This window comes from Bufo gargarizans, chromosome 5 (genome assembly GCF_014858855.1).
Source record: "Bufo gargarizans isolate SCDJY-AF-19 chromosome 5, ASM1485885v1, whole genome shotgun sequence".
NCBI lineage: Eukaryota > Metazoa > Chordata > Amphibia > Anura > Bufonidae > Bufo > Bufo gargarizans.
The window spans coordinates 462813653-462826135 of record NC_058084.1 but is presented as its reverse complement, the minus strand read 5'-3'; the positions used below and the strand labels follow the sequence as shown (position 1 = coordinate 462826135).

General features: G+C 49.0%; 1 protein-coding gene across 10 annotated transcripts in view; it reads right to left on the bottom strand.

Annotated features, from left to right (window-relative positions):
- Positions 1-12483, bottom strand: part of AKAP9 (A-kinase anchoring protein 9) — a 241452-nt gene that overhangs the window by 203669 nt on the left and 25300 nt on the right. For 8 of the 10 annotated variants that reach the window (XM_044292951.1, XM_044292944.1, XM_044292945.1 and 5 more), the window contains 2 exons: positions 2845-3099; positions 1012-1056 (listed from right to left, as the gene is read on the bottom strand). In XM_044292951.1, the coding sequence (XP_044148886.1) occupies positions 1012-1056; positions 2845-3099 (300 nt within the window). The remainder of the gene's footprint in view (positions 1-1011; positions 1057-2844; positions 3100-12483) is intronic. The other 2 variants (XM_044292949.1, XM_044292952.1) reach the window with 1 other exon arrangement.

Below are 12483 nucleotides of genomic sequence, written 5' to 3'. Positions count from 1 at the left end.
CAGCGCTACTGCGAGCACCGGTGCCTTCTCAGATAGCTGATCGGTGGTGGTCTCAGGTGTCAGACCCCCACCATCAGATACTGATACCGAAGACCCTTTTAATGTAGTAAATAGGGATCTAGTAAGGGTACTTTCACACTAGCGTTATTCTTTTCCGGCATAGAGTTCCGTCCTAGGGGCTCTATACCGGAAAATAACTGATCAGGCATATCCTAATGCATTCTGAATGGAGAGCAATCCGTTCAGGATGCATCAGGATGTCTTCAGTTCAGTCTTTTTGACTGTTCCGGACGGAGATCATACCGCGGCCAAAAATCCTGAAAACTTGCCGGAATGCCAGATCCAGCATTTCTTTCCACAGGAATGCATTAGTGTCGGATCTGGCATTCAAAATACCGCAATGCCGGAACCGTCCTTTCAGTCTGCGCATGCGCAGATGTAAAAAAAAATTTAAAAAAAATTAATAAATGCCGGATCCGTTTTTCCGGATGACACTGGAAAGACGGATCCGGCATTTCAATGCATTTGTAAGACGGATCAGGATCCTGATCAGTCTTACAAATGCCATCAGTTTGCATACCTTTGACGGATCCGGCAACAGAACTGCCTGCCGGATTCCTCTGCCGCAAGTGTGAAAAGTACCCTAAATAGATGGACAGTGAAGGTTTGCACATTTTATCATCCCTCCTATACCCAGACCGTACAGGAGCCATGGGACAGCCATGTATTTTACACCATTATTGCTGTCATAGAGTCACTTTATTAGCAAAATATGAATGAAAAAGAAAGAAAATAAGTATAGCAGTGGCTATAAATCATGAAACCGGAAGCACAAACCACATAATATGGATGTGATTGATTGAGAAAAGAAATAAAGAAGAGCAATTTATTCACCATGAATTATCGGGGACAGCACAAAAAGCAAAAATAAAATAAAAATCTGACATTCATGAATGAGAGCATTCACAAGGGAAGAATGATCTGCATGCGGCATGCGGGCACCTCGCTTACCTCAGAACTATAATCCTCAGCGGTGGTGGAAACTTCACTCTCAGGCTGCGATTAAAACAAAACCTATTTGATTAAGGTTCCCTCTAATTAATAGAAAACCCTCCATAGGTCTCGTTATTAAAGGCCCTCTGTCAGCAGGTTTGTACCTACGACACTGGCCGACCTGTCGGCAGCTGAAGGCGTCTGTGTTGGTCCCATGTCCATATGTGCCGGCATTGCTGAGAAAAAGGATGTTTTAATACATGCAAATGAGCCTCTAGGAGCAACGGGGGCGTTACCATTACACCTAGAGGCTCTGCTCTCTTCACTTGGATTGACAGGTGTGATCACGTTTTCACTGCCTGGTCCTGTCAAAGTCCAGATGGGGCGACAGTTGCAGTGAGAGCAGAGCCTCTAGGTGTAATCGTAACGCCCCCAGTGCTCCTAGAGGCTAATTTGCATATATTAAAACATCATTTTTCTCAGCAATGCGGGCACATATAAACATGGGACCAACACAGATGCCTTCAGCTGCCAAGCGCACATGTAACAGGTCAGCCAGTGTCATAGGTACAAAACTGCTGACAGATGCCCTTTAAGGAGAACCCCGGAGGTGCTGTGTAAAAGGCCCATTAGGCCAGCGTGTGTGTGTGCACTTCAATGCTGAGGAAGTCGATGGCCCGATGCCTGCCGCTTCTCTAAACTTGTGTCCACGTGACGTCACTTCCTGCTTGAACAGTTGTCTCATGGGGATCTACATTACTATATGCATCAATGTCCACGCTCTACAAGGCTGAGATGGTGGCATTTACCTGTGGGCGCTGATGTGAGGGGCGATTAGGATCCATCTTATAATGAGGAATATGGAGGAGCATGGGCAGGAATTGTTGCTATGGGGATGTGAGGACTACCAGCTAAAGGGTTTGTCTCATTGGAGACCACCCCTTTAAGAATTTGGCCTGCCCACAGCGGATGTTCCCTGGGGAAGCCAGGAAGGCCACTACAGAAGAAATGGCCGTCCTTGTCATACGAGCCAGGAAAAAAAGAGCTGCTCCAATAGGGAGACCTTCCATTTTGGCTCATAGAGAGGGAATCTAAACAGGGGAACCGTCTCTGTGATGCCCATATGCCCCTATAGGTCAATGGAAAGGGTGTATCTTCTTGAGACAACCCCTTTAGGACAGGTAAGATCATTTTTATTTTACGTCTGAAAGGAAGGTCCAAGTGAGAGCCATAAGTGTCACCTGTAGATGGCCAGCACCAGACCACCATTCACAGATTGAGTGGTTTCCACTCTCTATCATTCAGGCTATATCTGGATTATGTATAAGATGTTGCCTAGCAACAGTCACAATGAGAACTGGGTGACAACCCTAAACTCCGTTCTCTAGTGGAGAATTTTTTACTCGCCAGTTTCACGTGGTGGCATGTATAGACCACTCAGTGCAACATCTAGACAAGGGTTAGGGTCCATTCACACGTCCGCAAAATGGGTCCGGATCCGTTCTGCAATTTTGCGGAACGTGGGCGGACCCATTCATTTTTCAATAGGGCGGGAAAAGATGCGGACAGCACACAGTGTGCTGTCCGCATCCGCACTTCCGTTCCGCGGCCCCACAAAAAAATAGAACATGTCCTATTCTTGTCCGCAGACACGGAGAAGAAAAGGCATTTCTATTGTAGTGCCGGCCATGTGCGGTCCGCAAAATGCGGAAAGCACATGGCCAGTGTCCGTGTTTTGCAGATCTGCAATTTGTGGACGTGTGAATGGACCCTTAGTAGGATGCACGACAGATAACCCGTCCCTTACAATGTGGTAATACAACAGACTGTGGCATATACAGAGCTACTGACCTCTATGGTGTAAGTCTTGTCATGCTGAATCATTTCCCCCTGGGGCAGCGTTCTCATAATGGTGAACTCGGCAGTGGTGGCTGCTCCACCAGGAGCGGTCTGGGACAGGACGTCATCTCTCTGGGACAAGCCGGCTTCTGACACTAGTTCAGAGTTGTCGCGCTGCTTGGAGCTGGAGGACGTCTTCTTCTTCTTGCTCTTCTTGGCTGTATTCTGGCTATCAGTCTGTCCCTTGCGTTGCCGGAACTGGGCAAGCTAATAAAGGGCAAAAAATAAAATAAAATCAGCTATAACTAAAGGCAATACTTCTATTAAGAGGTTGGATTGACAGGGACAGAGTGGCCGGGGAGGGGGAGGACTTTTCTGCATTAACATTTAGAGTTATTACTACCAGGGTGTACCAGAATTTAAAGCAGGCTGCCACCGCTGTCCTATGGCTCCACCAGATGTCAGGATGCTACCTCCCTGGAACTCCACGGCCCCCCACGTGTCAGGATAATGGTTCTGTGGAACAGCCCTACACATCCCCCTTCAAGGTGTCAGGGTACAACCACAGTTCTGGAACCCCTCAGCTGTCAGGGTGCTCCAGCCCCCAGGTATACTGACAAACACATTCTCTGTCCCAGGTCACTAGCCTTCCCTTCACCGCCTTTGGTCACCAGGGATACTGCCACTAATCCCTTTATCCGCCTCAAGCCACCAGGCATACTGACATCAACCCCTTTTCCGTTCCAGGAATACTGACAAATCTTCTTACTTGCACCAGTGAAACTGACAAACCCCCTTCCATGCACTAAACCACCAGGGATACTGACATAAACCTCTTCTCTGCCCTAGACTACCAATAGTACTGACATTACCTCCTCCTCTGTCCCATGCCATCAGGAATACGGACATAAACCTCTTTCCCTGCACCAGCGATGCAAAGATAAACTCCCTTCCCTGCCCTAGACCACCAGGGAAACTGACAATTACCCCTTCTCTGCATCAGACCAGCAGGAAAACTGACATAAACCCCTTTTCTTCCCTAGACCACCAGGGATACTGACATTTACCCTTTCTTATCTAGACCACCAGGGATACTGACATAGTCTCCTTCTCTGTCCCAGGTCACCGAGAATACTGACAAACCCTCTCCCCTGTTCTAGTCCACCAGGGATACTGACATAAACTCCTTTCCTTACCATAGGAAAACAGGGATACTGGCATTAGCCCCTTATCATCCACAAACCACCAGGGATTCTGACATTAACCCATTCTCTGTCCCAGACCACCGGGGATACTAACATAAATCCACTTCCCTACATCAGGGGTGCTGACATAAACCCTTCTCTGCCCTAGACCCTCAGGGATGCTGAAATTAACCCTTTATCTGCCCTAGACCACCAGGGATATTGACAGTATCACCTTCCCTGCCCTGCCCTAGACTACCAGACATACTGACAAACTCCTTCTCTGTCCTAATCCAGCGGCAATACTAACGTTAGGTCCATCAGTGCTTTAGACCCCAGTGATAAAGAAACCCATCACGGTCTAAGACCACCAAGAATACTAACTTTAAGTTCTCCACTGCCTTAGACCACCAGTGATATAATCAATAACCTATTCTCTGCCCTAGACCACTAGCCATACAGCCATTAACTGCTTATGTGCTGTAGACTAAAGAAAATACCAACGAAAATACTTATACTTACATTACACCATTTTGTTCCCTAAACCATCCAGGATACTTAAATTAGGTCCCCTACTCCCTTAGTCCACCAGTGATAAAGACATGAACCCCTTATTTGTCCTAGGACATCGGGGGAAATAATATTAACCACCATCCCTGTGGCTAGACCACCAGCAATAGAAAAGAAACATTCTATGCCCTAGACCACCAGGGATACTCTGTCAGGACAGAAGTACCTACAGTAAACACTGAAGAGCATCAGGGAAGCTAAAGCATTTACTGTAGCTTGTGCTTACAGATCCCCTTTAACCTCTACCCTTCCCTAGACCACCAACAAGACAAACATTAACCCCCTCTCTGTCCTAGACCATCAGGGATGCAGACATTAACCCATTCTCTGCCCAAGGTACCCAGAGATGCTGCTAACCCCTTCACTAATTTATTTGGCCGCTATACCACAATATTTTTTAATGCAGTTTTGGCTTAGAGCTTCAGTGGCCTAGAGGGAACATTGGTCCACATTTAGGGGTCACGCTTCTACATATATCACTAACAGACCACGGGATTCTCTCAGCAACTGCAGTACAACATAGAAAATATATGCTGTTCACACGGTGAGCAGACCGGCCTTCGTCACCGCTCCCGTGAAGCACACACAGCTCCTTTCGCAGATTACAGCAACCTAAGAAGTTAATGACACAATCAATTTAACCAAGCGCTCAGAAGACTGTTTCTCCTGCAAAGCTCCACGTTAATCCTGCAAATCACATTTAGAGATTGGCGGCGGCTGTTATACGACTTGTGCCAAGATCTCATTTGGTGCACACGCTTATAGAACTTATGGGTACGCCGAGTGGAAAAATGTACAGGGCAGGTCCACCACGGAGGACCACTTACAGTCTACGTCTCAAGTACAGCATAAATGGCAAGTAACCCCAAAATACGGTCACCACGATGTAGCGGACGGGCTCAAGATCACGATGTATTCTGAGAACATGACAGTGATGACACACACAACAAAGTCAAATTTGGGAAAGGACAGCCCGACGCTTCATGAGCACCCACATGTTGGTTATATGGTATTTAGCCTCGACAGGCATAGACCATACGGTACCTGGCTACAGCCCACTACCGAGGATGTCCTAGATCTGGGGACTTGCCTCAAAATCTGTTGGCTTTGGATCTGTCTTGCACAACTTATTTGGAGGCAATGCTTTGCGACAACCTGGAAGGAGTCTCCTGAGCCAATCGGCCAACCTTGAAAACAACCTACCCTAGACTTTCCTGAAGAGAACAATGACAGTCCGTAAAAAGCCAACAGTGTTATCATGGGCACGGGAAAAACTTCAGAAAATCCAAGACTTCAGGACACTGTGTGCTTTGTCCACCGGCAGACCCAACTTCTTAATCAATCAGCCTAAATGCCCCTGCCATCGCCAAGTTGCCCTCATATGTCAAACGTATGGGCACTGTCCTTTTTCTGCTCCTCGCAAAGACCATCTACCCCCCACCTTGTCCCCCATCTCATTACACCCAATGGTTATCTGACTGACTGTCAGCTCAACCGATAATCTAACTGGTTATAAAGGGTTGTCCAACTGGTAAAAAAGGAATAAAAGAAGTCAAAGTCGCCTCGGTGAGGCACCGCAGCTTCCATTCTGATGCTTTCTGGGTCCTGAATCGATAGGGACCAGGAGGTACAGACCGCCAGGGGGTGCAATCTTCTGTAGCATTGACCACTAATGTTAATAGGGTAGATGGACAGAGGGTTGACCTCATGGGAAAACCCTTTTTAAGGGGTTGCTCAGTCCCCATGACCCACCTGATGTGGAGTGGAAAGAAACAGCTGCACGCTGGCGGGACAGTCACCAAAGCAACAGTCAGATGCCCAGACAGTATCATGGATGAGTCCTATTAAGATTAATACGATACTTTCTGGGCGTCCCCCAATGTCCAATGTCAGATCAGGCAGGAAAGAGGTGCTCAAAAACCCCTTTAAGTAACTAGGATAAAGTTTTTAAGGAAAAGTTTTACACCTTCCTAAACCTTGTGGTTCAATCCCTCTTCATTTCCTAGATCTCTGCTTGCTGACGCATTTTACACTCAGGAGATCTAATCTGGATACAATTGTAGCAGATTCTCAACTGTGAGAAAGATTTCCATTCACTGATAGTAAGAAGAAGTAACAAACGGCCTTTATTCCTCCATGTATAGCGTGACCCCTTTCAACCCACCCAGGGGTCTTTCTCAAACATGATTTAAAGGGGTATTCATAGGATAGGGGATAACTATTAGATTGGAGGGGGAACTCACTGATCACGAGGACCGCCGGCTATTTCCAGCAGTCCCAGAGAGATGAATGGAGCGGCAGGGTGCATGTTCAGCCAGCTGCTCCATTCATTTCAGGGATTGACACGGGGTAAAAGGTCCCCTTTCTAGTGATCATTAGGGGTCCCACACCAATTTAACAGCTATCCACTATCTATTGGACGGGGGGGGGGGGGGGGGGGGTAAACGGTTACAACTGGAATATCCCTTAAAGGGATTTTCCAATGTCACAAAGCTCAGAAATCAGCCGATCCTCGGAATTTAAGGGCTCAGAGTACATCCATATGGGATGTAAATTAAATGGGTTGTCTGCATATTTTTAGGATATGCCATAAGTATCAAATAGGTGCAATTCCCCCCTCTGGGACCCGGGTCTATCTCCAGAATGGGGCCCCCCCAAAGTGAAGGACAGTGCACCACACCCTCCATTCGTTGCTATGGGACTATGGGAGTGCACACGGCTATTTATGGAAGTCCTATAGCGGAGAATGGAGACCACACTGCGCAAGCGCAGCCAACGCTCCATTCACCGTTACAGGACTGCCAGAATTAACAGAGCCAGCGCTCTGCTATTTTCAGAACTCCCATAGTAATGAATAGAGGGTGGCTGCACAGGCGTGCTGTGCTCTACTTCACTTCGGGGGCCACATTCTGGATAGGAGTGAGTCCCAGAGTTAGGACACATACCCATCAGACATTAATCGCCTACTATCCCATCAATATGCCACCAATGTCCCAGTTGGGAAAATGCCTTTTGAGCAGAGAAGTCGGTGGCACACTTTGCAGCAAACCTATCATTGGCTTTTGCATAAAAATTTGCAACCAATCTATGGAAGAATCTGCATCAGTTGTGGATTTTGCAGCGGAATAACCTCCCCCATCCCATGCAATACGGGGGCATCAGTGGCAGGCACACCTATGGAGGCATCAGTGGCAGGGCCCCCCCCCTTTGGAGGCATCAGTGGCAGGCCCCCCTCTTTGGAGGCATCAGTGGCAGGCCCCCCCCCCTTTGGAGGCATCAGTGGCAGGCACACCTCTGGAGGCATCAGTGGCAGACCTACCTATGAGGGCAATGGAGACAGACACATCCATGGGGGCATAAGTGGCAGGCACACCTATGCCCACTGTGCAGAGAAATGTGAGGCAGCCTCGGTCATACAAATGGAGATGTGTTACCGATCCATGAGTGGTGGGTGAACGGGACAAGCGTTAGGAAAGAAACTACCTAAGGGGCTTCTCAGATAGCGATTGCTACAAACAATATTCTGCAGGCATACAGCGTATCTGCCGTCAGTGAGCAGCGGCGGGGTTACAGATTAATTCTCCTGAATAAGCACTCATTAAAAAGGATTCGGCATTGGCGCGTTTCGTTCTGCTAGGGTGTGAAAAAGGAATATTACCGTACCTTGTAGCAGAACATGTCAGCAGGAACGGTCCCAGTGTGCAGCCCCTAGACCCGCAATCAGCAGGTTATATGCCCTGTGACTTGTGATGTCTGAGCTTATGTGATTTACAGCAGGGTTAAGGTTTACGTGCCCACAAATCCTGTTACCATATGATAACCTTAAAGCGGCAGTAAGCCGGCCACACTGCGGCCAATAATCAGGCCTCCGAGATATGGCACGAATACTGAGCGACACGAAAGAGAGATCATAGGGGGGAAAACCTGACCCGCTCCTGACCTCCTCTAATGCACGACACAGGGAAATGTCCATAACCTGTGACAGGAGATGAGCGGCGCTACCTGGGCGCTGCTTATCTTTTCCTGCCGAAGAAGGCAGGAAAAGCAAAACCTCATCATACACACCTCAGCTGCTGCAGAACCTCATCATGCACACCTCAGCTGCTGCAGAACCTCATCATGCACACCTCAGCTGCTGCAGAACCTCCTAATGCACACCTCAGCTGCTGCAGAACCTCCTAATGCACACCTCAGCTGCTGCAGAACCTCATCATGCACACCTCAGCTGCTGCAGAACCTCATCATGCACACCTCAGCTGCTGCAGAACCTCATCATGCACACCTCAGCTGCTGCAGAACCTCATCATGCACACCTCAGCTGCTGCAGAACCTCCTAATACACACCTCATCTGCTGCAGAACCTCCTAATACACACCTCATCTGCTGCAGAACCTCCTAATACACACCTCAGCTGCTGCAGAACCTCCTAATACACACCTCAGCTGCTGCAGAACCTCCTAATGCACACCTCAGCTGCTGCAGAACCTCATAATGCACACCTCAGCTGCTGCAGAACCTCATAATGCACACCTCAGCTGCTGCAGAATCTCATCATACACACCTCAGCTGCTGCAGAACCTCCTAATGCACACCTCAGCTGCTGCAGAACATCCTAATGCACACCTCAGCTGCTGCAGAACATCATAATACACACCTCAGCTGCTGCAGAATCTCATCATACACACCTCAGCTGCTGCAGAACCTCATAATGCACACCTCAGCTGCTGCAGAATCTCATCATACACACCTCAGCTGCTGCAGAACCTCCTAATGCACACCTCAGCTGCTGCAGAACATCCTAATGCACACCTCAGCTGCTGCAGAACATCATAATACACACCTCAGCTGCTGCAAAGTTTTATTTTTTTAATAAAAGTTTTGTATCAATTAATGGTGGGTTGGACACAATAATTTCAGTGTTAATTTGTATTTAAAGGGGTTCTCCAGGAATTAAAATAATGATAATACTTAAATATTATTTTATAATATATAAATATATACACAAATACCTTTCATTAGTTATAATGGCTCATTTTGACTTGAGAGCAATCATTGGGAGAAATAAAATGGCAGCTGTCCTATCAGTACACACAAAACCTGTCCTAATCACACAGGAGGACAAGTTACTTCACAACACTGAGCTAAAGAACTGCCTCATCCCCCTCTCTGCTCTGCTTGTCAGGAATCATGAGCCTGAATACAGGTGAATCTCTGTGGGAATGGAAATGATGAGGAGACATGAGAGGAAGTAATGTGTGGCTAATGAGCAGCAGCACCTCTCTGTATTTCATGTCTCCTCATGAACTAAATTTCCCAGAGATTCAACTGAAGATCTTATCAACTGTATTCGGAATTATAATCCCTAACAAGCAGAGCAGATAGGAGGATGAGGCAGCTCTTTACCTCAGTGTTGTGAAGCAAGGCTACTTTCACACTCACGTTTGGTGCGGATCCGTCATGGATCTGCACAGACGGATCCGTTCAGATAATACAACCGCATGCATCCGTTCAGAACGGATCCGTTTGTATTATCTTTAACATAGCCAAGACGGATTTGTCTATGTTAAAGATAATGTCTTGAACAACATTGAAAGTCAATGGAGGACGAATCCGTTTTCTATTGTGCCAGATTGTGTCATAGAAAACGGATCCGTTCCCATTGACTTACATTGTGTTTTGGTGTCCGCCTCCAAATCGGAATAGAGACGGAACGGAGGCAAACTGATGCATTAGGGCAAAACTGATCCGCTTCTGAGAGCCCCGAACATATCTCACAAACGGAAAGCCAAAACACCAGTGTGAAAGTAGCCCAACTTGTCCTCATGTGTGATCAGGACAGGTTTTGTGTGAACTAATAGGACAGCGGCCATTGTGTTCCCCTGATGATTGCTCCCCAGACAAAACGAACCATTATAAATAACGAAAGGTATTAGGGAATATATTTATAATAAAGTAATATTTAAGTATTTTCATTTTCTTAATTGCCGGAGAACACCTTTAATAATGAGGAGAGTTCAGGACATTGTTGCTGGATCAGTGGCAGGCACACCTACGGGAGGGCATCAGTGGCAGGCACACCTACGGGGAGGGCATCAGTGGCAGGCACACCTACGGGGAGGGCATCAGTGGCAGGCACACCTACGGGGAGGGCATCAGTGGCAGGCACACCTACGGGGAGGGCATCAGTGGCAGGCACACCTACGGGGAGGGCATCAGTGGCAGGCACACCTACGGGGAGGGCATCAGTGGCAGGCACACCTACGGGGAGGGCATCAGTGGCAGGCACACCTACGGGCGGGGCATCAGTGGCAGGCACACCTACGGGCGGGGCATCAGTGGCAGGCACACCTACGGGCGGGGCATCAGTGGCAGGCACACCTACGGGCGGGGCATCAGTGGCAGGCACACCTACGGGCGGGGCATCAGTGGCAGGCACACCTACCGGGGGGGCATCAGTGGCAGGCACACCTACGGGGAGGCATCAGTGGCAGGCACACCTACGGGGAGGCATCTGTCGCAGGCACACCTACGGGGAGGCATCTGTCGCAGGCACACCTACGGGGGGCATCAGTGGCAGGCACACCTACGGGGGGCATCAGTGGCAGGCACACCTACGGGGGCATCAGTGGCAGGCACACCTACGGGGGGCATCAGTGGCAGGCACACCTACGGGGGGCATCAGTGGCAGGCACACCTACGGGGGGCATCAGTGGCAGGCACACCTACGGGGGGCATCAGTGGCAGGCACACCTACGGGGGGCATCAGTGGCAGGCACACCTACGGGGGGCATCAGTGGCAGGCACACCTACGGGGGGCATCAGTGGCAGGCACACCTACGGGGGCATCAGTGGCAGGCACACCTACGGGGGGCATCAGTGGCAGGCACACCTACAGGGGGCATCAGTGGCAGGCACACCTACGGGGGGCATCAGTGGCAGGCACACCTATGGCGAAATCAGCGGCAAGCACAGCTACAGGGGCATCAGTGGCAGGAACACATACGGGGGCATCAGTGGCAGGCACACCTATGGAGAAATCAGCGGCAAGCACAGCTACGGGGGCATCAGTGGCAGACACCCCTATGGGGGCATCACTTCAGAGACCGTAAAAAGAGTGGGACCCCCTCCCAATCACGAGATCCGGGGTCCGCACCTCGGTTACCTGGGTCAGGGAGGGAGTTTTAAAGCAAGAGAATGAGATTGTATGCCGCCAGACAGTGCAAAGAATGGGAAAACACTGTGCAATGTAAATGAGATCTACAGACCAGACATGTCCTTGAGAAATTGCAGACACGGAGACAATCAGACAGGACCCATTGTCCTTCAGCCTTGTTATTGCTGCCAAAACATGTGGAATCAGGAAAAGTGGAATCCTTTCTACTGAACAACAAACTCAGTTTATTTATCGAGATCGGAAAATGAGGACGCGGGTCACAGAGAGACGGCTAAGACCCCCATTACCGGGTCAGCTGTGCTCGCCACTTGTATCCGCCGCCAACTCCTCACACAGAGATTATGCTGACAACTGACGGGTGAGTGCTATTATCCACTATTGTGTTCATTCAAGTGGACCACATGAGGTGGAAAATGCATACAATTTTTGAATAAACTTATATTTTCACCCTATTCAGGATCCCTGCTTGCTTTCAGTGAATGGAAACATTCTTGTTTGCTCAGAGAGACAGACCCAGCCCTACTCACACAAACGGCTTGTATTATGGATCTGGAGGTGATACAGTACCGCCGGGTGCTTTGTAATGGTGGTGCCTGCGCAGCAAACCGCACCCCACAGCAGCAGCCCATTCACTAGCCGCGATGCAGGAGGGGCTTTACTCCTGTATTCAGCCCTGTCAAAATCACCATGCAGCCCGAGCTAGAGGCAATGAATAGAAACGTA